The sequence below is a fragment of the Telmatherina bonti genome (genome assembly GCF_933228915.1).
Source record: "Telmatherina bonti genome assembly, chromosome: 17".
Taxonomy (NCBI): Eukaryota; Metazoa; Chordata; class Actinopteri; order Atheriniformes; family Telmatherinidae; genus Telmatherina; species Telmatherina bonti.
This window is the reverse complement of record NC_136615.1, coordinates 11,259,776-11,286,025: the sequence shown is the minus strand read 5'-3', so window position 1 is coordinate 11,286,025 and position 26,250 is coordinate 11,259,776. Positions and strand designations below refer to the sequence as shown.

General features: G+C 39.9%; 1 protein-coding gene across 2 annotated transcripts; it reads left to right on the top strand.

Moving 5' to 3' along the window:
• The first annotated feature begins 5,745 nt into the window (after positions 1-5,745).
• Positions 5,746-26,052, top strand: pik3r1 (phosphoinositide-3-kinase, regulatory subunit 1 (alpha)). 2 transcript variants are annotated; one of them, XM_079256868.1, is made up of 15 exons: positions 5,746-5,961; positions 6,882-7,524; positions 15,936-16,028; positions 16,135-16,209; positions 16,461-16,592; positions 17,253-17,454; positions 17,839-17,921; positions 21,721-21,922; positions 22,015-22,195; positions 22,293-22,418; positions 22,499-22,641; positions 22,724-22,900; positions 22,986-23,060; positions 23,152-23,322; positions 23,614-26,052. In XM_079256868.1, the coding sequence occupies exons 2-15, from the start codon at positions 7,188-7,190 to the stop codon at positions 23,801-23,803; spliced, it is 2,187 nt and encodes a 728-aa protein (XP_079112994.1). In that variant the 5' UTR covers positions 5,746-5,961; positions 6,882-7,187; the 3' UTR covers positions 23,804-26,052. The 2 variants fall into 2 exon arrangements, with proteins under 2 accessions (XP_079112994.1, XP_079112995.1); XM_079256869.1 differs by lacking the exons at positions 5,746-5,961; positions 6,882-7,524; positions 15,936-16,028; ... (2 more) ...; positions 17,253-17,454; positions 17,839-17,921 and adding an exon at positions 19,380-19,795.
• The last annotated feature ends 198 nt before the right edge of the window (positions 26,053-26,250 follow it).

Sequence of the window (26,250 nt, the reverse complement as noted above, 5' to 3'; positions counted from 1 at the left end):
CTAATCCCTAAACACAGTACATAAATCTGTGATCATGGGTTGCAAATTTGAGGTTTTATTCACAAACTGCTCTTCAGAGAAATCTGTAGCATGCAAATGTAATAACTTCTTGTAAAAGACGGCCAACATATCTCTGCTCAAAGCTGGCCACAAACTTCCTTTATTTCTGACAGTTTGAGTTCGAGTTTATATGTTGCACTTTTAAAAGCAAAAAAGGGTTGAATAAAGTGCCTGATAAAACTGAAAATAAAGGACAAAACAAACAGTTTACATATAAAAATGTAAGAAAGAAAACATAAAAACACACAGGAACCAGAACTACAGAATTGGACTAGGATAAAATAATATTCTTTAATGAGGTATGACTGACGGTGTGTTTAGACCAAACGCGCCTGAAGAGTTTTATCTACAGATGACGACACAAAAACTTGCATGTTTTTCACATGATCCACCGTTTAGCAGCTAGGTGCTAATTTATTCGTTATGAATGGTCTGCTTTGAGATTTACAACTGCTCTATATGTTGTCACCTCAGCATAAAACCGTTTTGGTGCGAGGCCTGTGTACACGCTGAGGCCAGTAAACACTTGGATTGCAGCTAATGATAAAAACAAATGAATTGCAGGCAACTCCAGTGAAGAAGGTCATTGTGCTCTCTGATGAGCTGATGGTTGTATAGAGGGTTCTTTTATGGTTTATGTGAGCATGAGCGACAAGCATGCAAGCAGACCTTTGCAGAATATTTGTGACATTGGTGGCATAAAAACCCTCAAGTGGAGAGAATTGTTTGGTCATAGTCGGCTCATTCCAACAATATGATATTGCTAGAAGTGATGGGTGGAAATGTTACTACATAAGAAGAGTTATGTTTGACTTATTTTTGACCAAACTATGTAGATAATAGCCACTTTTAGGTGTAGAAGGAATGCCTGACAACTGTGAAGTAACTGGAATAAAATCTGCAGGATAAAATGGTTGATTAAATTTGTATCCATGCTAATTTGGGAACAGGTTTGACTCTGTTTTTGCATCTGACCTCAGTCTATAAATGTCATAAAATAAAGGCGGAGAAATGTGTGGAAAAAAAAAGTGGAAAGATGACAGATGTTAAAATAAGATATTCCTGCAGCAAAAGGGAACCAAAAGATGAGGAGGAAGTTTCTTTTTCCCCTTTTTTTCAAGGAGGAAGTGGGGAGTTTGTTTGAAAAGCCGTTGGTGGGTGATGCATTTCACAAGTTCATCTTATGTTGGTGAGCATTACGGGGTTGTCCATGTGAAACTTCTCAGCCTGCTCACAAAAGTAGTCCCACAGACCCTGTGAATAAGGCGGTGGGGAGAATAAAACTTAGAGCTCAGTAGACTAAAACAAACCAGTTTATTAACTCTCTGAAATCAGCGATGGCTGACCACTCAAGGTGTCCGATGCTGGCAAAAGGAATTCTTTAAGATGCACGTCTGTCGTTACAACATGAAAAGAGTCCACTGCCATGCACCTAGAGATTAACTTCAACATCTGAGGGCCAAACATGGTGTTACCACACAAAGCCAAATCATCTTTGACAGATTATGGATGATGAGAGAAAAACATTTTCTTAAGGAATGTGGATTTAGAAGCTTTCAGCTGCAGTAAAACATCTAATATTACAATATTTAAGCTGATATTCAATGCTGAAAAACTGTGTTAAGGAAAATTCTGTAACTGTACGTGCTTTAAGACCATTTCGCACTTTATAACCCAGATAAAAGCTGAGAGAGATGGACATTTTAATGAAACTGAAGTGAACAGTATATATGTGAAGAGAAAGTGCTCAGCTTGTGAATAATTAATGTAACCCTCTGAGCTAGTTCAGGCTTTTAAAATGATCTGGATTGTATTTAGAGAAAGCAATAAATCTGGCAAAAAAGAAGCTAAAATAGATCGATCTCAATGCATCGTCATGATAGTTTTAACTTTTTAAAAGTAGTTTTACTTACTACTGTAATGAAAGGGGAGTTCATATCTAAAGGGGTGATAATGATGTTTGAAACGAATCATCATAGAAGGTCTGATCTCTTCTACTGACACTCCTTTTCACTTGCAGTTTGGTTAGTTGTAGTCACTTAAATCTACTTTGAAACACTGCAATATGGCCATGAGGTGTTAGTAGGTAAGCATGTGCGTCAGTCAGTTTGTGTTGATCGACATGGTTCTGAACACTTGCTGGTAAATATGCATGTAGAGTCCCATTTCAGAAGAGTAGATACATTAGAGGTCAATCAAACCCAGGCATTATATTTTCAGTCTCCTTTATTTTATAGTTTAAATTTTGAATCAAGAAAATCTGCACATTTTTTAAATTACGTTCAGTTCATGCAATTTGTATAAATTCAACGCAACTCCCAACATCTGCTCACTGAATATTAAGCAACATCCAGCAGCTGCTGACTTTAAGGAACAGCAATGTGACTGCTGGATTTTGTAACCATGAGGCATCCAAAGCTTAGTGATCAACACTTTATATTTGATTTGTATGTAAAAAAAAAACAAAAAAAAAAAAACAGAGGCGTTGCCATGACAATCTTTGTGGGCTGAGATCACTAACTGGTGGGTATTTAGCAGGCCTATATTAGAGTTAATAAATCTTACTGAAAGTAAATCAATTTTATCAATCATATAACACCTTTTTAAGCCAGTCTCAATATAATTTATGATTTAAAAAAATGGAAAGAAGTAAAAAGAACTGACAGAAAGGCATAATGTTTGAAGCAAAGATGTCAAGAATAACTATCTACTGTAACATATAGAAGCATGATAAAAATTACAACGAATATAAACAGTACCATTTGATGTTGTTTTTAATAGAACCGTGGTTTAACTCTATTTTCATCTAATTGTTATTAACACCCTGTTAATATCAAATGTCTCATGTGAACTTTAAAAAGCAAAAATGTGAATAATCAAATGTACTTAAGTTGAATTAAGGGTAATAAGTGTGGTGTTTGTGTCTGTATTCGCCTCCATTAAAAGCAAGTGAAAGGTAAATAATTGTATTAAACTTTGCACTGTTACTTTGGAAGCTTAGTAATAGCTGAAATTACCTAGTAGTTGTTTTTTTTTTTTCAAAGAACTCTCTTCTTTTTATTTTATTGATTTGGTTGATCATTAATTTATGGATTTAAAACATTGAAATAAATTGCTGTCATCCAGTTTTCAGTAAAACAAGAACCAAAATACTTTTAGTTGCCATATTTCAGATTTATTTGTATTAGACTGGTTTCTTTGATGGGGACAGAGCCTGTTGATTAACATCTATAATAACAGATGTAAACATGCCAGATTATAACCAACAAGCTCATTTCCATCTGTAGTCCCCCAGCGGTTGAAGGAAGAATACAGAATATGATAAAATAATAAATGTCTGTATATTAAGAAATAATAAAACATCAAATATAATTAAGATTTTGACCTTTTATCAGCAATAATCCTCCTTTCAGTCACAGTTTCAGTGAACAGACATGTTGTGTACAAAAACATACAGTTTACCTGTTAATATGTTGAAGAAAATATTTTTTTTTCATGTTGGTTGTGTCATGTGACTGTTCGAAAGTTCCTTGACAACTCTATATTTAAATACAAATACTAGGCAGCTGCTGCACCAAGACAGGAAGGTATGTGAGCTGATGTTTTAGCTAAAACCACATTCGCACCAACTTCCTGCTGCACAGCAAGAAAAATCTAAGCTAATCGATTACTTTAGGTAAGGTGAACTTGATCATGATCATGTGTGTTGAAAATAAGACAAGGATTTTATGAAGAAGCTTTCTAATTTAGTTTTTATAGCAAAGTCAACTCGTTATATTTTACAGTGCAGTTAAAAACACAAGAAGCAATGAAAATATTCATTTTATCAATCAAGCTTGCAGGATCCTAATTAAATCACTGCTAGGTTGTCTCAATGTCTATAAGATGAAGACTTTACTGAACCTAAAAAAAGAAACATTGTAAATGCAAAATATTTTAGCATAAACAAATACAGTATCTATTCACTCACCGTTTTGAATGAGAGAGGACATTATAGATGGACACTGGTCTGATTTGCATTGCAAGTTCCTTGACTTTACATAAAACATGAAATCAATCTCTAAGCTATGAAAATATTCATTGTAGGTCAAACTATTCTGAAGTAAAAGAAATTGACACAGGTTATGCAGACACAGAAATCACAGAAATATTTTGAAATATTTAGATAAATAACAGAAAAACATTGAGTTGAAAAAGTAAACGTGACCCGATAGAGGTTTAAATTCAGGACTTCTCCAGACATGGTTACTAAATTTACACTTTTTCTGGCAGCCGTGTGTGTTAAAAACATTTAATGAGTAACTACTTAACTTGAGAATAACCATCTTCCATCCAACCTGTGCAGAACAAAAACATGGTGGCTTATTTGAGAACGTTTAAGACCAAAAAAAAATATATATATATAGACAAAATAAAATAGATTTTTCTCTGATCCTAAACTGTCTAGACAATGAAGTTTAATCTAATAAATGCTTTTGTCTAGAAACAGCCAAAGAATCAGTTGTAGTTTGTGTATCTGCAGGACAGCAGATGGGTCACCAGAGCCTGACTATTTAATCATTTTGCAGAAGGGGGGGTGAACCGGTGCTGGCAGAGACAGGGATTATACTGTATGGTCTGGTGGGTGCAAATATTCATTTCCATCATCTGTATCTGACTTTAATATTCCGCTGCTACCCTCTGGGCACAGTTTGGACTGGGAACAGGAAAAAACTTTATCTCTCTGAGGTCAGAGAAGTTTATGAAAATTGCAACATTGCAGCATTTTTCCTGTAAAAAAAAAAAGTTGCTGTGACTCAAGGGAAAACGTCAAAAGTTGGTTTTTTTTTCTTTAAGTTTCTCAATGCACCACATGAACATTTTGAAGTTCCTATTTTTCACTGTCAGTTTCAACACCATTCATACTCTTGCTCTCTATTCTCCTTCCTCTTTTTCAGTTATGATCACTTGTAGTGTCTGAGGGACTGGAGAACACTTTAAGGGGCATATCCTTGCACAAAGCTGCTTACAGTCTCTTTTAGAACAGCCAGGACAGTATAGGGGATTTCTGCAAGCCAGCTCTCTTTCTCAGCCATAATTAGGCCACCCACATTCACAGTCATGCGCCTCACATGGTGACTCTGTAACATTTGCAGACCTTCCAGACTCAAAACATGTAATGATTTATTGAAAAACAGAGTGAAAACCATGCTAACTGAAACATGCTGACGTGCAGTTTGGACTGTATCTTCAAATAGGACACCTCTTTTGTTCTGGTTGTTGTTTTTTCTTTTATCACATAAAGCCAACTTTTCAGGACTAGTGTGGATTTGAACAACAAGGAAGACAAGACTACAAGCTGCCCCATAGGTTTAATTAATTCTACTTTTATTTAAACTTTTTACATCATTTTGATTAGCTAGGATTATAATTATTAAATAATACTTTCCTCTATTCGGACTAAGATTAATACTAAATCCAAGAGTCCTTAAGGTGCGAGTAGAAGTTATGTAATTTCCATAGGTATTGAATGTTGCAGGCAAAAGTACATTGGGGGGAGTGTGCGCCTCAAGGGGAAACGTGATTGGTCCAAATACGTGGCGTGTTTGATTGACAAGAGCGTCACCCATTCCGTAACTACGCTTGGTCCCGCCCCTTGCTGGCCGTAGGGACGACGTTGAAGGGAGCATTTGTTCGGGACGGGAGGCTGCGCCGTTATCTCTGCTGGCCGTATGGCGTAACACTTTGTACTTACCATTAAATCGGATTTAAACTCATGACGAGGATTTTTTTTAAACTGACCAGACGAAGAATCTGTTTTGGTTTGCATTTTACATATGATTTAGCAAAGTTTAACAAAGTGGAAGCGGTTTAGTGAGGAAGGAAAAAAGATCCATTGGGATGATCCGTGTTTTACACTCGGTAAGTTACTGCTGTCCGTCTCGCTAACTTTGTTAGCAAAATGCCGACGCCTTTCGTCTTTAAAAACAAACAAGACGTCTACTTGTTGTATACTTGTATTATTGAAGTTTGCCAGATAAAAACAAAACAAACTCTCGCTACTTTGTACCTTTTGTGTTAACTTTTAATCATTCCTTTTCGGGCTCCTTTCTTCTTCGTCTGTTTGGCTAATTTAGCTAAGCGCTCCGTCGACATTTTCCCCTCACTGCTCGGTTTTTGCCTTAAGCTGGATTAATAAGAAACATCCTTTTTTTGCAAACGTTAACATACCAATGAAGCTTGAAATTATGTTTTATAACGGTGACTGAAGCAGTCATAACGGATACGTTAACAGCCATATGTTAGCGTTGTGTGCCAGAAATGGTAAAAAAGTACCATAAAAACCGGCTCGTATCGAGCTGTGAATTATTTACTTTTATCTCAGTTATTGAGTGTCTAGCTGATAGGAACTATTGGAGACGTGCAGTTTAGTGATACGATAAACTTGTAACTTAATACAATAAAAGTATTAAAGGCTGCGTTTCTTTAAACATTGAGCTATTGTGATAGTCAGACTCCATTACAAACAAAACAAAAGATTATAACTTTCATGTGTTTATTTTATTAATCTTTGTCTGCTGAATCATAATATACATAAGACAAATAATTGTGTAGTTTAACATTATATTACAAAAACATTAAGAACTTTAATTATTCCGAATGTTTAGCTTTTTATTATTTCTGTAAATATAACTTATGTCCCCAATTTCTTTTCTTGAAGTAAAATGCCATCTTAATGATTGATTGGATTATTTTTGTAGACTTTTTACTTATTGCATATCTTATAGGGAGCAATTGTCTTGAGCAGGGAGTAATACATGGCCTCTCTTCTCATCTTACAGGTCTGAATAAGCAGTCGAGATCACAGCTGCAGGCCATTTACTGATGGGTACATACTGCGGGGCGACACACCAAAAGACCTGCAGTTTATTGAGACGAGACTCAAACTGTGAAAGAATGAAGACAAGTTAAGATATTTTTGTTTTCATAAAACCATTAGCTGTCGTTTTTTTTTTTTTTGTTTTTTTTTTTGTCAAAACCAACAAATGAGTGCTTGGACTAAACACATAACCAGAGAAACCTGAAAAGTTATATAATCGATTTGAAGCTCATCTTTGAGAAAAACACCTTGACCCAAAGTGATCAATATGAGTGCCGAAGGATATCAGTACAGAGCGCTTTACGACTACAAAAAGGAGAGAGAGGAGGACATTGATCTGCATGTGGGGGATATACTGTTGGTAAGCAAAGGAGCTCTGGTGGCTCTTGGGTACAGTGATGGTCTGGAGCAGCGGCCAGATGAAATTGGCTGGCTACCAGGCTTGAATGAAACCACTCAGGAAAAAGGGGACTTCCCTGGGACATATGTCGAGTACATAGGGAAGAAATGGATCTCGCCTCCAACACCGAAGCCAAGGCCCCTCAGACCCTTACCAGCAGCCCCGGGCCCCTTCAAGGCAGAGACAGACTCTGACTCAGAACAAGGTGAGTTTAGCTGGAAATCGTGGTGTCAGATCAAGTAATAAACTATTGGAAAAGAAATATTTTTGTTTTTTAAATCACTTAACAGTGTGAATTCATGAATCCGTATTGAATAACACTTATTTATTCTTGTGACATTTAAGAACTATTTATTAGTATGTCATATTGTTGCATGTCAGAATCCTTTTTTTTTTTTATTTCCTGGGATTTGAAGATGTGATGACAACCATAAATGAATAATTGTGTTAACTACCATCTGGCTACCTGGCTGACATCCCACAGCCGTTTCACGTGTTGTGTTCGGTACTTTTAGTCATACGTTCTGGCTTTTATTAGCAAATGGAGCTTGCTCAGTTGAAACATTTCTTACCACAAGTAAATCATCCAAATCCAGATACTGAAGTTTGGCAAAGATGCTTACATTTTAAAGCAGTTTTTGTTGACATATTGCCTTGCCCAGTGCTGTCCAGCTGCACTGAATGGGAACCAAGCTCAGTCCCAATGGACAATGGCCCTGGTGTTTACCCAGGGTGCAGTACAACACTGTGTCTGGTGCAGGCCATATGGTTCCAGATATCATCTGTTTTTCTTCTCAAAGTGCATCTCAATCAAAATAATTCCCCTCTCAGTGTTGAGAAAGATGCTTAGATCCATATTTACATGTCCTAAGACGCATAGCCCGGCAGTTAAGCTAGTTTTGTGAAATGGGTTTGGCGAGGCAAGTTTATTTGTATTGCACATTTTATGCACAGGATTATTCAAAGAGCTTTACAGCGGGCTGCAGAGAGCATTAAAAAAAACAAACAACAAAATAAAGTTATAGTAATTTCCTCCTATCTCTGTTTTTTTATTTATTTGAAGTTGTTTGTTTGTCATTCAGATAGTCCTCAAACTTTGGTTTTGCTTCAGAAATAATTTCCACAAGTGTTTAAGTTGGTTTCATAGTGTGACTTTAAATGTAAAGTAGTGATTACCATGACATATAGAGCATATAAGAAAAAACATACAAAGAAAACAAAAAAAAAATCCTCTGAATCTGCATGTTGATCACGAGAAAGCATTTATTTAACCAATGACCAAACTTTCTTGTTTTATCTGATAATAACTGTGTACTACTGGGAACCTGTGGTATTTCCTGAGGTGGTTATCATGCTGAAAAGTCTATTTTTATCTTGCAGGTGGTTTTTAAAAAACATCTTAACATATAAACTTCCTTCAAACTATAGAAACTACTGTTTTGATAAAAGCAGGCAAACTTTGTTCCTCTTTTCTTTAGCAGAGCCAGGCCAAACACATGATCAGTTTTTGCACTGAATTGAAAACAATTTCATTTTAATGTGACTTACTGATGTGTCGCGGATACTATGTCATTATGTGAAATAAGCTTTATTATTGTTCTTGTATATCTAAATTTAAAAAAATCCTTTTTAAATCAGTTACAGCTCAGACCACAGCTATAAAGAGCAATTAAAGCAGGCATATTTTTAATGATGTGGCAGCTTCCTTGATTAGCTCATAAAGCTCTCTGCTCACCTAAAGAGCAGCTGTGAAAGCTAGGTTTCTAGTTTTTTGCTCTTTGTGGTACGGTTGTGAAATGCTTTGCTGTGGTTTGCAGGGTGAGCAAGGAGCTATGTGAAGGGGGCATGTGTTGAATGGCTATGTCGAGGTTGACTGGCAGCAGCGTTGAGCCTGGAGCAAGAGCAAATGTAGCACAGGGAGAAGAAAAAGTCTCTGTGTCCTGGGCTGTGGGAGACGGGTGGGGAGGGGAGGAGGGAGGGAGGCCCTGAGGATGTGGGTAAGGGAGCGAGAGCCCTTTTGCTAGCATGAGGGTTTGTGTAAGGGATGGTGTGCAAAGGGATCAGGAGCAAGGCTGGGGGCTTGGCAGAAGGGCTGAAGCAGGGTACAGGGCATATGGGGGGCTTTGGGAGGAACTGGGGATCTGCATGCTCAAGGGGGCTTTGAAGAGGGTCTTGTTGCTTCCAGAGTGTTTGTGATTTATTTCCCACCACCAAGGGATCCAACTCCCTTCCTCCTACACTGCAGCTTTTTTTTCTTCCTCCTCCTCGTTTTTTTTCTTTTAAATGTTTTGATAGTTCCTACAGTCAGCTCAGGGAGGGCAAAGGAGGTGGAGAAATGTGGCTTGGAAAGGGACCTCTCCTCTCTGAAGGAAGGGGGGGGGGTGTTACATGAGTGCAGCAGATGTGGAGAAGAAAAGCAAGAAAAAGAAGAGGGCAGGGCTGGGAAGCTATTCCGCCTCATTCCAGCTCTCAGCCTTTTTTTTTTTTCCCCCTTTTTTTAAACATGCAAGTGTTCCTCCTTTGCGGGGCCTCGCAGTTGGGAGAACATGCATGTGTTCAGGCTCGCCATCCGGAGGGAAAATGAAGAAACATTTGCTAATTCTATCTCATAAATATACAGAAATTACTTTTAAATTAGCAACTTGTCTGCGTCTTTTTAAGCTGTTTGTTTTTGGGTTTTATTTAGGAAACTCAACTTTTTGCAGTATGACGGCTAACGTTACTGAAGCTTTGTGATAGCGTTGCACAGGCAGTGTTTGGTTACGTAACTTTTCTTTTTTTTGGTTCCAATGTTCAGTGTTGTGTTTTTTTTATGTCTGCATGTATAATTGCTCTTCATCTTCAGGCAGTCAGTCTGAATGGTAAATGTAAATAACTGCCTACTGCTCTGCGTGTTTAGACAAGTTTCAACCTGCAGGCTCAGTCATGTTTTAAAGAAATATTTGATGATCTGCTCTCTCAGCCTTACTCCTGTTTTCTGCATTCATGTAACATTACAGTGCGCTGCACACAAAAGCAAGATATTTCAGTGGAGCATCAATAAAAAAAGGGAAAAATCCAGTCCTTACATATTTTATAGGTGTCTTTCAAATATAACGCTCTGAGTGTAAACACTTTTTGGTATCCCTAAAAGAAAAATGAAGCTTAAAGTTTTAAAGGGTGTAGATACGGTGCATCTAAAGTGTTTGTTTTTTTATTCTGTGTATGAAATATGGATAATAGATACTAAAAAGGGCCGCTGGAGGGAAGGAGGAAGTTGCAGAGAAGGGGACAGTTGCAGTGAGAGTACTCTGCATAGCTGGAGATTGAGATAATGCAGCTCTCCTTCTCTGGGCCTCTTTAGCACTCAGGCTGACATCTGCTCTTTTGAACACTTCTTCTGTCAGCACTCTTTTTTTTTTTTTCTTTTCTTTTTTATCTGCCAAGACTACATTTTTCTACTAAATTATGCATGTCACTTTTGGGATGCCTTTAACATTTTTCTAGAAAAGATAAGAGATAACTGCATCCATCCAAACCTGCAGTAGAAGTTTACGGTGTGGAAGTGGGCTCTGATGTAGTGTTCCTCTGTGGGACTAAAGGCAGCTGAACGCAGCAATGCGTTGACGCTTCTTTGGTGAAGCGGTGCGCTCAGACTGCACGGTAGACTGATTTGTAGCTTTGTGATGAATCAGTATTGTGCTAAGTGCTGATTGCAGTAACATGGCACACAATGTAACTGGACAATAAATGGCCGCATGCTGAATAGCTGCCGCTGTGATTGCTGTTGAACACAGTCATTGTTATGTGTTCATGTTGCTCATATGAAGCAAATGTAACTAGATTAGCCTCACTGGATGTTTTCTATACATTTTTTTTTAAGTTTGTAGATTGTTATTGCTCAGTTCTCAGGTTTTATTCTTGGAAAATTATTTTCGTCTCACCTGTGTGAGTTGCTAAATATTAGCTTTGGTCGGGGGTGGTGAGAGTGGACAGCGGTAAATCCGCTGACTGCGAACATCAGACCAGATCAGATTTAAATGTATTTTGGGCTCATCTCATTTCCAAAGTCTGACTGTGTCACAGAGGGGTGTTTATTAAATGTGTGTGTCACCTTTTCATTATCCCCATATTTACTTCCGGGAATCGTCTTTAACTAAACACAAATAGCTGCTGTCTCCCTGGCATCAATATGATGACGCAAATTTCAATTTTATTTAGTCACGCCACAGATTAAGTTTATATTTAAATGTGTAGAATAAGAAAGCCATGCTTAAAATATGCTAAAATGTTTTAATTAGCTATAACTTTAAATAGATTGTGGAAATAACACAAGTTTCCTATGTAAATGTTCAATTTGTTTTACCTGTCACCAATGTCTGCTTTGAAAATAGACCCTTAAATTATGCCTGCTGTTCATTGATTCGGTGACTTCAAGAAAAGTTGACAGTAATGTAGTTTTACAGCTCAGTATAACCAACATCATAATTAGATATATTTCCTCTCAACTGCATTAGTGTTAAATCCAGTCAGGTTGCATGGAGTGGTGTGCATGAGACCGTGCATAACTGTTTCATTACTTGATTGTGTGCAGAGATTGAAGTCTGAATTGGCAAATCTTCTTTACTGGAGTCAGGGCATGTCTGCTAGCAGGAGGTTTTCAGTAAATGTCATCTTGTACCTTTAAGTATGGATGACCTGCTCAGAGATGTTACAGCACTGCTTTTGGTCAGCTTTGCTGCAGTTGCATATCTTAAAACTGTGGTTAAACATGAAATGCCCTGCTTCGGCACTTCACGTCAGAAGTGAGAAATGGAGACGGTATTTCCTGTGAAATGCACCAGAAATCAAGTGCTTACATATAAACCTTTTTTTCTTCTTTTTTATTTTTTTTTATTTTTTAACTTTTTATAACTTAAATATTACAACAGATACCACAATTCATCTTTTCTTTCTGTTCTTTTTTCCCACTTGAGTTTAATCTGCTTCATCATGTGTAAAAGTTGTGCTCTGTACAGTTAATTGTGCCTTTAGAGAAATAGTGGTGATTTGGGTGTACTTGCGATACACTGATAGTCTCCCTCATGTAGGGTTAATTGTCGGGCTGTAGCAACAGTCTCGTCATTGGCTGTTGCTTAACTGCTACACTGCATCTTCTGGCCAGTAGGAGGGGACATTGCCTGCATGTTTTCTCGCTTCAGAGCTGCATCATTCATTGACTTGCAGATCAGCGTTGGTAAAAGCATGTCTGATGCTGTCTGTGCACGCATGTTCATAGAGAAAAATCTTTTAAACCCCACACTATTAAAGTGCAGAACTACATTGTCAGCACATACAGCTCTTTTTAAGAAGTGAATCTAATCAGATTTAGCGGTACTTTCCTAATGAAAAGCTTTCCTTTTGTTTTCATTTTGTTGTGGTGGTGTTTAAGATTTCCTTGTGTGTCTCAGCTAGACTTTCCTCAGACAAGAAGAAATGGTGTAACCTGTAAATGTTGGTTACTTGAGCAGGCTCTCTAAATTTATCCAAAGTGTGGGCTATCTTTAGTGTGTCCATGGTGCCCCGGCCCTGTCCTGCCCACAGTCTGCGCTTCATTCGGTTCAGACATACCATTTGAGCCGGTGAGATTGTCCCCCATGCCGCAGCAGCCCCAGTGGCAGCTGCATCGACTTCCTCAACCTGCGGTCGTCTAACTGACTACTGACTGGTTGAGGCCTTTTGGGATATCGTGAGGTCTGCCAAACATGCAGGCTTGTAGAGGCACGTCCAAAGGGGCCCCTTTTGCCTCACTCTATCTGAAGTTACCACAGAAACCACCTTGCATTGAAAAGTTGGTGTGGTGGTGTGCAGGACTCAGCCCTTCTAAATGGTAAAACACATTTTAATATAATTTTAGGAATGTCACTTAAATAAAAATGGATTTATATGTGTTTTTGTTGTTACAAGTTGATTCCAGCAGGGGCATATGGATCATTTGATCTCACACAAAGGCATCCCAGAAATCATCACCGATAGCCCGAAACATTTCTGCCATATTTTGTTTGATACCTGATACATTTCCATTGGTGCCAAAACTGTCACGTCGTTGACAGTACCAAGAAGCAACTCAATCTCCACCTTGCCTTGTGTCACTCAGAGGCCAACCAGGGGTAGAGTAAATAAACAGAAGTTTCTGCATCTCCCTTGAAGACCTGATTTTTTTTACGAGTTATCACTTGTCTGACAGAGAAATGCAAGCAGATGATTTCAAACCTGTTTATTAAAAATAAACAGGTATTTTGTGTTTTTTCAGTCAAACTGTTGACTTGGTACAGGATTTAACTGTATAGCATCTAATAGTTAGTCTACTGGTGAGGATTTGTTAATGTTATTTTTTCAGGCTGTTGTGTAATTTTCATAAATGTGATCAGTGGGGGAATGTCTGGGTCGGCTTTCATTTAACTTGATTGTGAATTGAGTTTCTCAGAAGAGAGGTTGGCCCTTGTAGGAGAGTCGTGTTAAATATCTGGTCTTGGAGAAAGCCTACACTTCCAAGGTGTGTGATGGCAGCACTGCGTGTCTCGATCTCTATTTTGGGAAACTTTGTTCCATCTCAAATTCGCTGCTTCTAAGAAACCTCCCCTCCTGGTTTGCAGTTCCAATAATGTCTTCCAGATGACCAGTTGTCCTACATGGATATTTGTGTGTTCTGTGGTTAGAAAGACTTTGGAAATGCAGTTTCTTCACACGCAACATGCTAGCCTAAATGCTGTTGTGGCCATAGGATGTAGATTTGGATGAATTGGGTTATTGAATCAGTTTTGGCAGAAGAGGGCAGTACTGTGATGATAATCTGCATGGATCAGTTGGAGCCTTAGTTGCAGGTTTGATGTTTGACTTAAAAAGCAGTAATCATTTCTTAAGGTTGCAAAGAAGAAAATATGTTTCCAAGAAGGGTTTCATTCATGGTTTCTCAGCATTTTCAATCTGCAGACTTGTTTAACAGTTGAGCCTTTCAGAAAAACACCTTTTCAAAATACCCTTTTGCAAGTCCAAATATAATCCCTGCCAGCTCCTTCATCCTTTCATGTCCACACCTGGGCGCAAAGTTCAAAAGGCAAAATCAGTACCAAACAAAAAAAAAGTAAGACCTGGCTTCCTTCATGCCGCAGGATTTCTGCCAGGGCTGGGATGATATGCTTTTCTCACTATTTGATTTTTAACAAGTTTTTGGGTGCCGATTAGATTTAAATTGCGATTCCTAAGTTTTACAGACTTTTACTTTGCTTTTTAAACACCAGACCACGTGAAAAGATTGCATGATGACCAAGTTTACAGCCTATATCACGAGCACAATCTGTGACATATCACAGTTTTTAAGATTTATTCAGCATCAATATATCTGAGCCAGCTGTTTGAACTTATACTCATTTCAAAAGCTTGAACTGCATATGAAAGTGCTGGTTTGAGTGTCTGTTGACTTGCAGCTGCGCTACGTTTGGCTGTTAGCTCTGCATTTACCCCAGGATGACGTCTTCCTAGGTGGGCAGTAACATTAGTCATGTTACTGCAGTACGCGACATGTGAATTACAGAGTTTACAAACAGCTTTCGACACGGCTTTTCCCTTCAAAGCAAAAAAATCCAAAACGTGTCCACATTTACTTAAAATGTGATGATGGAGGATTTATCTCTGCACATTTTTACGGGTTGTCCACTGTTCTCCGTCTTCTAAGTTAAGTGTTTTCCAAAACAGATATAACGTCATGTTACTAGACAGTTGAAGATAAACATTTCGCCCTTCTTCTCCATTTGGTATCTAAACATATAAACATTTAAAATTGAGAAGAAAAAAAAGATTTTTGACCAAAGAAATTGATTTTAAAAATTATAAAATAAAAAAATCCTGATTTTTATGTGAAACGTTCTTTTTTTCTCCCACCCCTAATAACTTCAGTGCTCAAAACCTCCTGTTCTTGAATAAGTCTTTTAAAAATACACACATTTTACATTTGATCTTTGGTTGTGTACCTCCTTCCCTTGAAGATCTGAGCAGTTTGTTAGTCAAACAAACTGGTTGCTGGTTCCAGTCCATTCATCCCAGTAGGGTTAAATTGTGATCACCAAGACAATGTCATGAATTTTGCTTTTGGGTTATTGACAAAAACATTTGGACCAATGCAGAACCCTTAGAGTGTCCTGTAATTATCACAATTTTTACATAAACAGTATCCTGTTATAGAAGGAATAAGTCTGATTTAGTAAGGAGATTATCAGAAAAATGGTTATTGATGTCTGTTTAAAAGTATCTTGTCTAGATGAACTCATTGGCTGCCAAAGATGCCTTTTTGTAGCTTCTGTATATGGAAAGCCGATTTGGCCGGGGGTGCACCAAAGACGTTGTGAATACACTCCGAGTGTATACCAGGCCAAATCGACCCTCCTTATCTGCAGTCGCAGAACTCAACATCCCGCGGGTCCCGAAAGATGAGGCAAAAAGCTCCAAAATGCTGGCAGCTCTGGGCTCTCTGCTACAGCAATGGCTGGCAGCCAATTAGTGAAGGTTTGCTAAATGAATCGGCGGCTCAGTGGACAGTTGATAGGAAGCTAGTCGCTCTTTTAGTAATTACCTTTTGTTGCCTGTTGTCATTTTTTCCAGGCTTCTCTCTGCCGGACTTGACGGAGCAGTTTTCCCTTCATGAGACCGCTCCACCCATGCTGACCAGACTGTTGGAAGCTATCGAGAAGAAAGGTGAGCTCAGCCGAGAATTTTCAGTCTTTATGTGCATTTCCACATTTAACTGCTTATGTAACCTGTTTCAAAGAACCACGTAAGGTGACCTGTGTTTTATCTGTAGGTCTGGATAACCCCACTTTATATCGAACATTTACTGCTGGTGCTGGACTTGAAGTCAGACAGTATTTTGAAAGTGGTAAGTAGCCTTTTAGAAATGTTTTTTTCCTTTTGTCTTTGTTTAAAACCTGCAACCTTTCAGTGAGCGAGACCTGCATATGAAAAAGGAAGTCTCAGCTAGAAGGTAAAAAAAAAAGATGGCGCAAAGTGTGAGGAGACTAAAAATGACTTCTGAGTTTTCACATGATTTTAGAAGCAGCAGAAAAGATGTGGTTTATTCACATATAAGTTTCTGTATTAACATGCAGCTTGTCTTGTGTTACACTTCAGATCCTCCTTCGACAGACCTGGATCAGCTGGAACTTCCAGTCCTTTGTGATGGTCTACGTAGGTACCTGCAGGATCTTCCCCAGCCAATTATACCAACTGCGATACAAGCTCAGATGGTCCTCACTGCTAAAGGTGGGAGCGCCAGCACATTCTGTGATAATTTATTTACTGTACAGCTGGCTGAGAGCACAAGTGCTGACGTAATGCCCCCCCGTCCTGCTGTACATTCAGTACTTTGAACAGAAAACCACAAGAACACCTCAAAACCTTTTTATACCTCATTGTTGTTTTTTTTTTGTTGTTTTTTTTTGTTTTTTTACTTGATCATTTTTAAGCATTTTAAAGTATAATATATTTTTAAAAGTGTGCACAGTGTTTTTTTTTTTTTTTTTGCATTTTGTGTCTCTCTTTGTTGCTTCTTCTTAATGCTTTCTGCAAGCAGAGGAAAAATTCTCAGCCCGTCTGCTCTGTGGTGCTGCATTTTCTTGATGTCACATGGCCAGAAACAGGATATCTGTGGTTAATAGGAACTAAAACAAGCCTGAAAGTTTATCTGTAGCATCTCTGAGCAGCCAATCACATGCCAGTGTACCTTACACTCTCTGTCAACCACACAATCTCTCTGTGGTTGACAAGACTAAGTGAACAAGACGCCTTTTTCCATCTCTCTGTTGTTTAAAGAAGCAGCTTTCATTTTTCTGCTCCTCTTCAGATGAAGAAAATCCTGCAATGCATTATCAGTTTTTCACATCAGCCTTTCTGACCCTTGGCCGCTCTCATCTTTTTAAACAGAGGTGGTGAACCCTGAGGAATGTGCCCAGTTGCTGCGTCGCATCGCCAGCACCCCAAGCCTCCCTCCACAGTACTGGCTAACTCTCCACTGCCTGCTCAGGCATTTTGCTAGAGTGTGCCAGAACGGCTCCAAGAACCTGCTTAGTGCCAGATCGCTGGGTGAGATCTTCAGCCCGGTATTTTTCAGGCAGCAACCTACCAGGTGAGTGTTGGAGCTGTGGCCTCAAGCCTCACGTTGCACATTCTGGTTTGACAAGGATAGACACTCAGGCGGTAGACAGACAAGTGTGCAGGCTCAGTCATGCAGTGCTCACACACACACACACACACGCACACACACAGGCCCTCAGTCATGCACATTCAGAGCAGCAGTCAGCGTGCAGCCTGTCAGGCACTCATGGCTTTTAGCTGTACACAAATATAGGTTGGAGCTTTTCTTCTTCCCAGCTGTGCTGTGCAATTAAAGTTGCTAAGCCTTAATTACCTTCAGATTGTTACCAAAGCAGAAAAGCCAAAGCAACAGAAACTGTCACCTGGGTTGTAAAACTTTTTAATTTAACTTGCTGACTTTTCTCAAATCCTGCAGTTGTGAACCAAGTCTGGATGCTTTCATCAAGATCATTGAGGTTCTGGTGACCAGCGAGTGGAGTGAAAGCCAAGCTGCTCCAGGTAGTTAAACTTTGTGCTTTTCTCCTCAGAATCAAGCCTGTCCTGCATTGCATTGTTGCTACTGAGGGGAAACCCAACATGTGCATTATGTATTACTGGATGCAGAGCATGAATATGAAGTTCTGCAGGGACTGAATTGCTGCACAACACAAACTGATGCATGAGCTATTAATAGCATGTAGAGAGGTGTTGAGACTTGCAACTGCTGCACTTGTGGAAGACCACACGGTAGTCTGAGGAGGTAAACTATCGACACTCCAAAACTACAACGTGTTAGTACACTTTTATGTTATATTCTATCAGTTTGACTTTTTAAAACAACTTCTTAACAAATTTTTAGAACAACTAAATGACCATGTTCACGTTTTTAAACACATTTAATTGATTTTTCAAGGTTTTGCTGCTAGTTTCATGAAATCATAGTGCTGATTTCTGTCTGGATTTGGCTTTGAAGTTTGCATAAAGACTCTTTGCAACATTATTTTTGCTGAAATTTCATGTAGTTTTTTAGCAGTTGGTGCAATCGTCTTTCCTCATAGCGGATCTTCGAGCATGAAAAAATAACTTGGTTCCACAGTTTCTGTAGGTGGTCTTTTCAGACAAAGGCAGTGTGGTGGTGTGAGACAGCGGGGACTTTCGTGGCACCATTTTGTTTTTACAGTGCTGGTAAAAAGCCCCGTCGCTGGCTGGCCCAGAGGCCCAAGACTGACTGTAGCTGTTTAAACATTTTATTACCTGTTAGGGCTATTTATAATGTGCCTGTGCATGGACTGCTCTCAGCTGTCAGTAATTTGCACCTGCGGGAGCACTTTGGCAGTAAGATTGATGGATAGATGGATGGTCTGGCAGGCTAAACACAAATCCTGGTGTGTTTTTAGTTCGTCTCTCACATACACAGAGATGCATATGCCAGTGTATGACCTGTAACACGTTACAGAGTTTATGCCAGACTGGTTTCAGTCATCGGTCTCATTCAGATAATTGGAACCAAAGATGAGAGAGCCTACTTTGTAAACACACATGTTCAGATTGTGTGCGTTTCTATGAATGACCTGTGTGTCTGTGTATGTATATGTGTGTGCGCGGGTGTCTTCGTGCCTCCTCCCAGTTACTGTGAGCCTATTTTAAGTAAGCGACAAAAGGCCCACTTAGATTTGGTTGGCTGGAAAGTCGACCTGCGGCACAGAGCTGCTCTTGTTAACTGAGGACTACTTCCAGTCTGTAGAGCCACTCTTCTCCCCCTTCGGTCCTCCCTTTGCATGGATATCCACATGTCCTGCCCCTCAAAGTGCTCAGTCAGCAAATATTTGAAACTTTGCAAGTTAATCATAAGACTGAACTTCCCCCGAGCGCCCCCCCCCCCTCCTTTACAAACACAGAAAGAGGGAGTGACCAAAAAGCCTGGCAGAGGCGTGCACATGAACGCAGCTGGGATTCAGAACAGGCTGCCTCGACACCGAGCAGCCTCTGCTAATCATTAACTATCCGCCTCCACGTGAGCTGGCCTCAGCCTCACAGAGCTCAGAAAGGGAAAGACGGGGAGAGGGAGACTCAGCCCTTTAGCGCTCGCAGCAGGAACTGAACGCTCGGTGGACTGAGCGAGAGAATCAGTCTCAGTCAGCCGGTCGCACGCTGCACCTGCCTCACACTGAGGGGATTACCTGGATTTCATTAAGAAGCACATAAAGCTGCAATCTTTTAAGCATTAAAACAAACCACATCCTCGTACTCAGCAGTCTAAACTATGAAATGGAGCTTGACTGGAGGAATTGAATTCAGCTCTGTGGGATTACATTTAACCTTTGGAACTAAGAAAGAGGCTTTAAAGAAGAGAAGAAGAGTGTTGGTTCACCGAAACATGCACAACTTGCAACGTAAGTCTGGTGTTCTTGTGTAGGACTGAAACAGTTTCATTGTGCTGCTTTTTACCTTCAGGCTGTCAAGAAGACGGGCCTTATGGATAAAGGAGGCACAAGTCTTAAGAAGAAGGAAAAAAAGAGAACGAGATGATTTAGTTTTCTCTCTTTAAGCCGCCAGACATTGCTGAGAGCTAACTTGCCCGAGGCCACTGCTCATGCTGCATAGATACGAGCTGTTCCTCCACTTTGTTGCGAGTTCAGCGACACTCTTTGGTTTAGACTCGTTCACAAAGGCCCGAAAACATTCAGATTATTTATAGACATGCCGAAGCAAGTGATTAGAAATGAATCAAGAACTCTCAACATGCTGGTATGTTTGAAGGATTCATTCTGAGGAAAACGTTGAACAAATCCAGTTATCTGGATAGCAAATGACAAAAAAAAGTGTATACACAATGTTTAATCTAATTCACAGATTTATAGTTGATTCAATCTCTTTCATGACTTCTTTGTATTATTTGGTTAAGCCTTGGAGGATGATCAGTGCGTTTTACTGGAATCCTTAATTCTGTACCAAGAACTGGTCCTATTTTAGTTTCACTCAGGAAATCAAGTAGGCTATCTCTGTCACGCCGAGTGTCATGCTGTGGGATTACAGGCGTATTTTGGAGCTCAGGGTGCTGCTGACCGGGCCAGGCATTATAATTCAGCTGCGTACGTGCTGCTGCAGCAGAGCTGGCTTTGTCTGCGTGCCAGCAGTGGGACGGGCTAAGCGTCCGCACGACACATGCGGGGAGGAGGGGCCGAGCAACCTGCAGGAGAGCAAGTGGACAGGCTCAACAGAAGGAGACGGAGGATCACTGAGGGGAGGCATGAAGCAAGCTTCAGGCTCCTATTTCTTGTCCTTCTGCTGGCGAAGAGAAGCTGTTGAAGGTGGATACTAACGGCTGAGGAAATTTATGAGCGATATTTTTTTCACATAGCTGCTGCCTTTTAAAGAATTGAAGCAGAGCGGTAGAAGGAAATGTGCTTTAAGAATGACCTCATCGCTCTCAGGAAATGAAAGATGCAGGAGTGGTTGGTGACAGACCCCCTTTGTGATTGGCTTGTGGTAAGTGATGTAACACGTTACTGAGCAGGCTGCCCTTAATGGCTTTCCAAATTACAGTTTAGGTGCCGGCTTAATAAAATGTTGATTGTGCGTCCTCAGAGCGGAGACAGTGGCATTGTGTGTGTGTGTGTGTGTGTGTGTGTGTGTGGAGGCGTCAGCAGCCCAGTTAAAAATGAGAAATGTCTGTGATCAGGTTGGCAGAAAGTCCAGTCCATGTGCTGGTCCAGGCTGCGATTAAACTGGTTTAAAGCTGCTGTTGGGACTGTGTGGCTGGTTTTCACTGAGCAAAGTTCTGCAGGCTCCATCGCTGCGGAAAGGGGTGTTAATGCAGTGGCAGTGCAGATTTATGGGTTAAAAATAGCCAACTACCTTAGCTCTGCTACCGCTATCTTTGCTGTGAAACTGTTGGCTCAACTTTTATTGATCTATTGATTGTAAATCAATAGAACGGATTCTGGCACATTTAAGGTGGGGATTCTTTGATCAGCTGCTTCAGGGTTCAAAGTCAGGGTTCAAGTCCCCCCCGACTCATGCTTCATCTCTCCTCCCACCTCCCCTCTGTTGCCGCCTCTGTTAGAGGGGCAGTATTTCATCAGCTCTGTTTGATCAATGAGAAAAGGTTGAGTAGGAGCTACAGTGTGATTTCTCTGAAATGTAAGTTTTGGTATTTTCTGCTTTTTTCTTCTTCTTTACCAAAATGTCGGTAGATCTCCGGGGTTTTTCTTTAATCACAGCAGAAAATGAAATGCTCGACTTAATCTCACTTCCTGCTTAATGTAAGCTGGAGCTGCATATTTACATTCTGCTCTTGCTGCTCTTCTCCCCACAGCTCTACCTCCAAAGCCACCCAAACCCACGTCTGTGATTAACAACGGTATGAACAACAACATGGCTCTGCAGGACGCTGAATGGTACTGGGGAGACATCTCTCGGGAGGAGGTCAATGAGAAACTGAGGGACACTGCAGATGGTACGTTTTTGGTGCGAGACGCCTCTACGAAAATGCACGGCGACTACACTCTGACTTTGAGGTGAGCTGTTTCCCGTTTTTAGTTTGAAGTCAAGCTTTTTCTTTTACGTTGTGCAGTTTTTTCAACACTTTTTTAAAAATTATTATTAACAGGAAAGGAGGAAACAACAAACTTATTAAGATATTTCATCGGGATGGGAACTACGGCTTCTCAGACCCGCTGACCTTCAGCTCTGTTGTTGAGCTCATCAACCACTATCGCAATGAGTCACTGGCTCAGTACAACCCTAAGCTAGACGTCAAGCTGCTGTATCCCATCTCCAAACACCAGCAGGTAGGATGCTGCTCAGTTAGAAGCAGAATCATTCACATTTAATATGGTTTTTAGCTCATTTAAATGCAACTCTGCTTATTTCTGAATCGTTTCTCAGGATCAGGTGGTGAAAGAAGACAACATTGAAGCAGTGGGGAGGAAGCTTTGTGAATACCACCAGCAGTACCAAGAGAAGAACAGAGAGTACGACCGTCTCTATGAAGAGTACACCAGAACGTCACAGGTGAGGACTGGCTACACAGATGAAACAAGATTAAAGTTTTACGGCACCAGACACTAATAAAAATGTGCCTCCGCTTGCAGGAAATCCAAATGAAACGCACAGCGATAGAAGCTTTTAATGAAACCATAAAGATATTTGAGGAGCAATGTCAAACGCAAGAACGGTACAGCAAAGAGTATATAGAGAAATTCAGGAGAGAAGGCAACGAAAAGGAGATCCAGAGGTAAGAAACTTGCAAAAAGCAGCTTCAGCTCACAATCACAATGAGTTATGTCCCAAGCTAACTGTTCTGTCATCGTCTGCAGAATCATGGTTAACTACGAGAAGTTGAAATCAAGGATTAGTGAAATTGTAGACAGCAAGCGCAGACTGGAGGAAGATCTGAAGAAACAGGCAGCAGATTACAGAGAGATCGACAAGAGGATGAACAGTATCAAGCCCGACCTCATCCAGCTCCGCAAGACCAGAGACCAGTACCTCGTGTAAGTTAGCACACGAGTGATGTCCTGTTACCTCGGGAACAGATCTGCCCCGGTTTCTAACAACCACGTGCTTTGTGTCTCATAGATGGCTGACCCAGAAGGGAGTCAGACAGAAAAAACTCAACGAGTGGCTGGGAATCAAGAACGAGAACACAGAGGAGTAAGTCTGCCGCCAGGAACAAGCTGATGCCGAGTGGAAATGATGACCAACCCAAACTAACATTTATGTTCGCCATCTTTTCTTTCTTTAGTCAATACTCTATGGTGGATGATGACGAAGACCTTCCTCATCACGATGAGCGGACCTGGAATCTGGGGAAAATCGAACGACAGCAGGCCGAGGCGCTCCTGCAGAACAAGAGAGACGGAACATTCCTGGTTCGGGACAGCAGCAAAGCAGGATGCTACGCCTGCAGTGTTGTGTATGTATCACCGCTGCTTTCTGTTCTTTAAAGATAAACAGCTTTTAGCAAAGCCAGCAGACATTCCCCAATGCAAAACTCAGGGTTTCTTGCTCGTCTTCCTCTAGAAAACAGAGCAAAAAGCTCCCACTTCAAACATTTTGTCCTTGAACAACAGAGAATTTAGTTTTATAATTATTTTAATGCAGACTTGTGAGCAGTGGTTAAAAATAGTTTAAGAAGAAATCTTCCAGAGTGTTTTTATTTCCTGTCATCACAGAGCCGGTTGTGACCACTGTCTTGTACTTGCAGGGTGGAAGGTGAGGTGAAGCACTGCGTCATCAACAAGACCCCCTCAGGCTACGGCTTCGCGGAGCCATACAACCTGTACAGCTCATTAAAAGAACTCGTACTTCACTACCAGCACACGTCTTTGGTCCAGCACAATGACTCTCTGAATGTGACGCTAGCATACCCCCTCTATGCTCAGCAGAGACGGTGAAGGACCTGGATGTATCCGCCCGGACGCAAAGATTTAAGGACATGCTTGAGCTGGAGACACGTTGTGGACTCTATGATTTAAAGACGATATAAAAAGCAACGCTCCGATGCCTACTGGGGACTTGAAAAGACGAGATAAAGCCTGAAACATTTCAGTGACTTTGCCTGACCACAAGCCTGAGGCAAGTCTGAATGTATCTTTCTTTCTTTTTGCTTTGTGGGAGCACAGAATCAAGCGGAAACTGCTGAACTCCCCAGCTGGAGGACATTTGAGGCCTTTTCCTTATGGTGCTTGTTCTTTTTTCGAAGCTTTACCAGCCGAATGTTAAATAGCAGCAGACGGACTCTTTAAATGGACTTGCTGGCCACAACTTTTTTTTTCTGTTTAGTTTGTTTTTACACTTTTCATTTTTTTTCCTTTCACGTCATCGGTGTGCGTTTCTTTGTATGTGTCCGTGAGCGTGACTGTCCATGCGACCAAAACTCATAAATCAGGAAACTATGTGACGTTGGAGGACCGTGTAACACATTTGCTTGTGTTACTTGTTTATTTGCAGACCATGGATTAGCTGAAAAATGTAGCAAAATGGCACTTTTTAAAACACATTTTTAATTTTTCTTTTTGAAAAAAAAACTCCTATGGACTTCGACGAGATGAGCAGGGACGACGTGGCGTCTGTCTGCATCTTGCCTTCTCGCTGTTGAGCGTCACAGTGCAGAAGTAAGCTCGATCTTAACTGTGGGAAGGTGAAACTATGAATGGACTTACTCTTTCATGTACATATGTGAAATTGTTCAGTCATGAATCAAAGTGCACCGTACCAAAAAGGATCAGTTCTTGTTTAGTTATCTGATCTGCTATGCAATTCTTTCTCCATTTTTACTTTTAAATTGTTTTACTCTGTTGCAACCCACAATATAAGCTTGTTTTACTGCTTGAAAAGTATCTTTTCCTGTGTAAATATCCAAGAGGATATTTTGTGTCAAAATGCCAAGATACAAGATAGAAAATAATGCTTATGATTTTTAAAGATAATAGAAACAAACACTTTATTATAAATTACTTTAACAGCTGGTATAAAGATGGAAAAGAGTATTTTATTAGTCTTTTTCTTTTTTTTTTGCTTCAAACTAATGTGTTCCTCAGGCAGAGCCTTTCGAGTATTTGAACTGCTTCAGTCATCAGAACCTTACCCGACTGAGCCGAGCCAACACGCAGTTCTTTGTTCCAGTACTCAGAATGGGCCGATGGGATTGTACGACCCATATCACCACCAAAAACAGCAGTATAGATTTATTTTGTTACAAAGTATGTATGTTCCCATGTGAAAATATAAGATCAATATACATTTTCCACTTAGTATTTTTCTGTATCAGAAAACTCACTGTGTTTACAAGGGTTGGATCGGCTCACTTCAGAAAGAAATTTCATATTTCGAAGGATGACACGCGCCAGTGGAGTCTGTAATAGACTACATGTTCCTTCCACATCTTTAGGTTAGCTTTAACTAATCTCATTTGAATGGTACACATAGAAAGCCCAGTGGACTAAAATTATATTTTAGTTTCAGGTGGGGAAAATGTCATATTGGCTCATTTAAATAGACAAATGTCTGCCATGTTGGACATATTTTGAAATCCCCATGGTCAACATAAGCGGAAGTTCAATACAAACTTGGTGTTAAATCTTTGTAAGCGTTAAGAAAAGATAATTGTTTCCCTTTTCAGACATGTCAGAGGAGACTGGTAATTACCTTCATACAACTTTTACACAACTACGAGCAACTGCAGACAAAAACTCAGTTTTGATTTTATGCGTTTATATTTCTGAAGGTCAGAACTGCTTAAACTATGGTACACACAGCTGCTGTCAAAAGTATAACATGTTTCTGATGTACTCGACCAAATCCAAAATGTAATAATTATATGCACATGAAGAGCTCATTCATCTGGGTTCGATTGGATTTTTCTTCAAATTTGACAAATTTAGCTAGAATTTTAATTTTATTTACCTCCCCAACAGCTGCTGGCACAAACTTTGTTTATTGTTCCTTGTTTTCAAAATTCTCAAGACAGCATTCACCTTTTTTCTTTTTTGTTTTAACCCCAGTTCTGGGCTGTGTACTTCTTTTCGTTGTTGGATTCCTTCACACAAAGATTGGATTGAGATTTGCCAGTGTTCCCCAGTTTGGCTTCAAATCTGTATTTGGCTTTGTTGAAAAATTAAATAAAACACTTCTTTTTAAGAAACGAGTCTTTTGGTTTATTTGATTGAATTAAAAGACTGTGTGCGATGCAAATAAAAAACGATTCATTTTTCTGCTCAGAATTTGTCATTTCTTTTCAAGAATATACTGAAAATGTTCTTAAACCAGATACTCTTCAGTTGATGCTCCAATTTTTTTTTAAAAAGTGGTGCTTTGATGGTAAATTGTCTGAAATTTTACA

Excerpts from the sequence above, each read along its gene's own strand:
- pik3r1 (XM_079256868.1), top strand. The coding sequence starts at position 7,188 with ATGAGTGCCGAAGGATATCAGTACAGAGCGCTTTACGACTACAAAAAG. Across the intron at positions 7,525-15,935 it reads AGACTCTGACTCAGAACAAG|GCTTCTCTCTGCCGGACTTG; the intron begins GTGAGTTTAGCT and ends CATTTTTTCCAG. Across the intron at positions 22,419-22,498 it reads AGTACACCAGAACGTCACAG|GAAATCCAAATGAAACGCAC; the intron begins GTGAGGACTGGC and ends CTCCGCTTGCAG.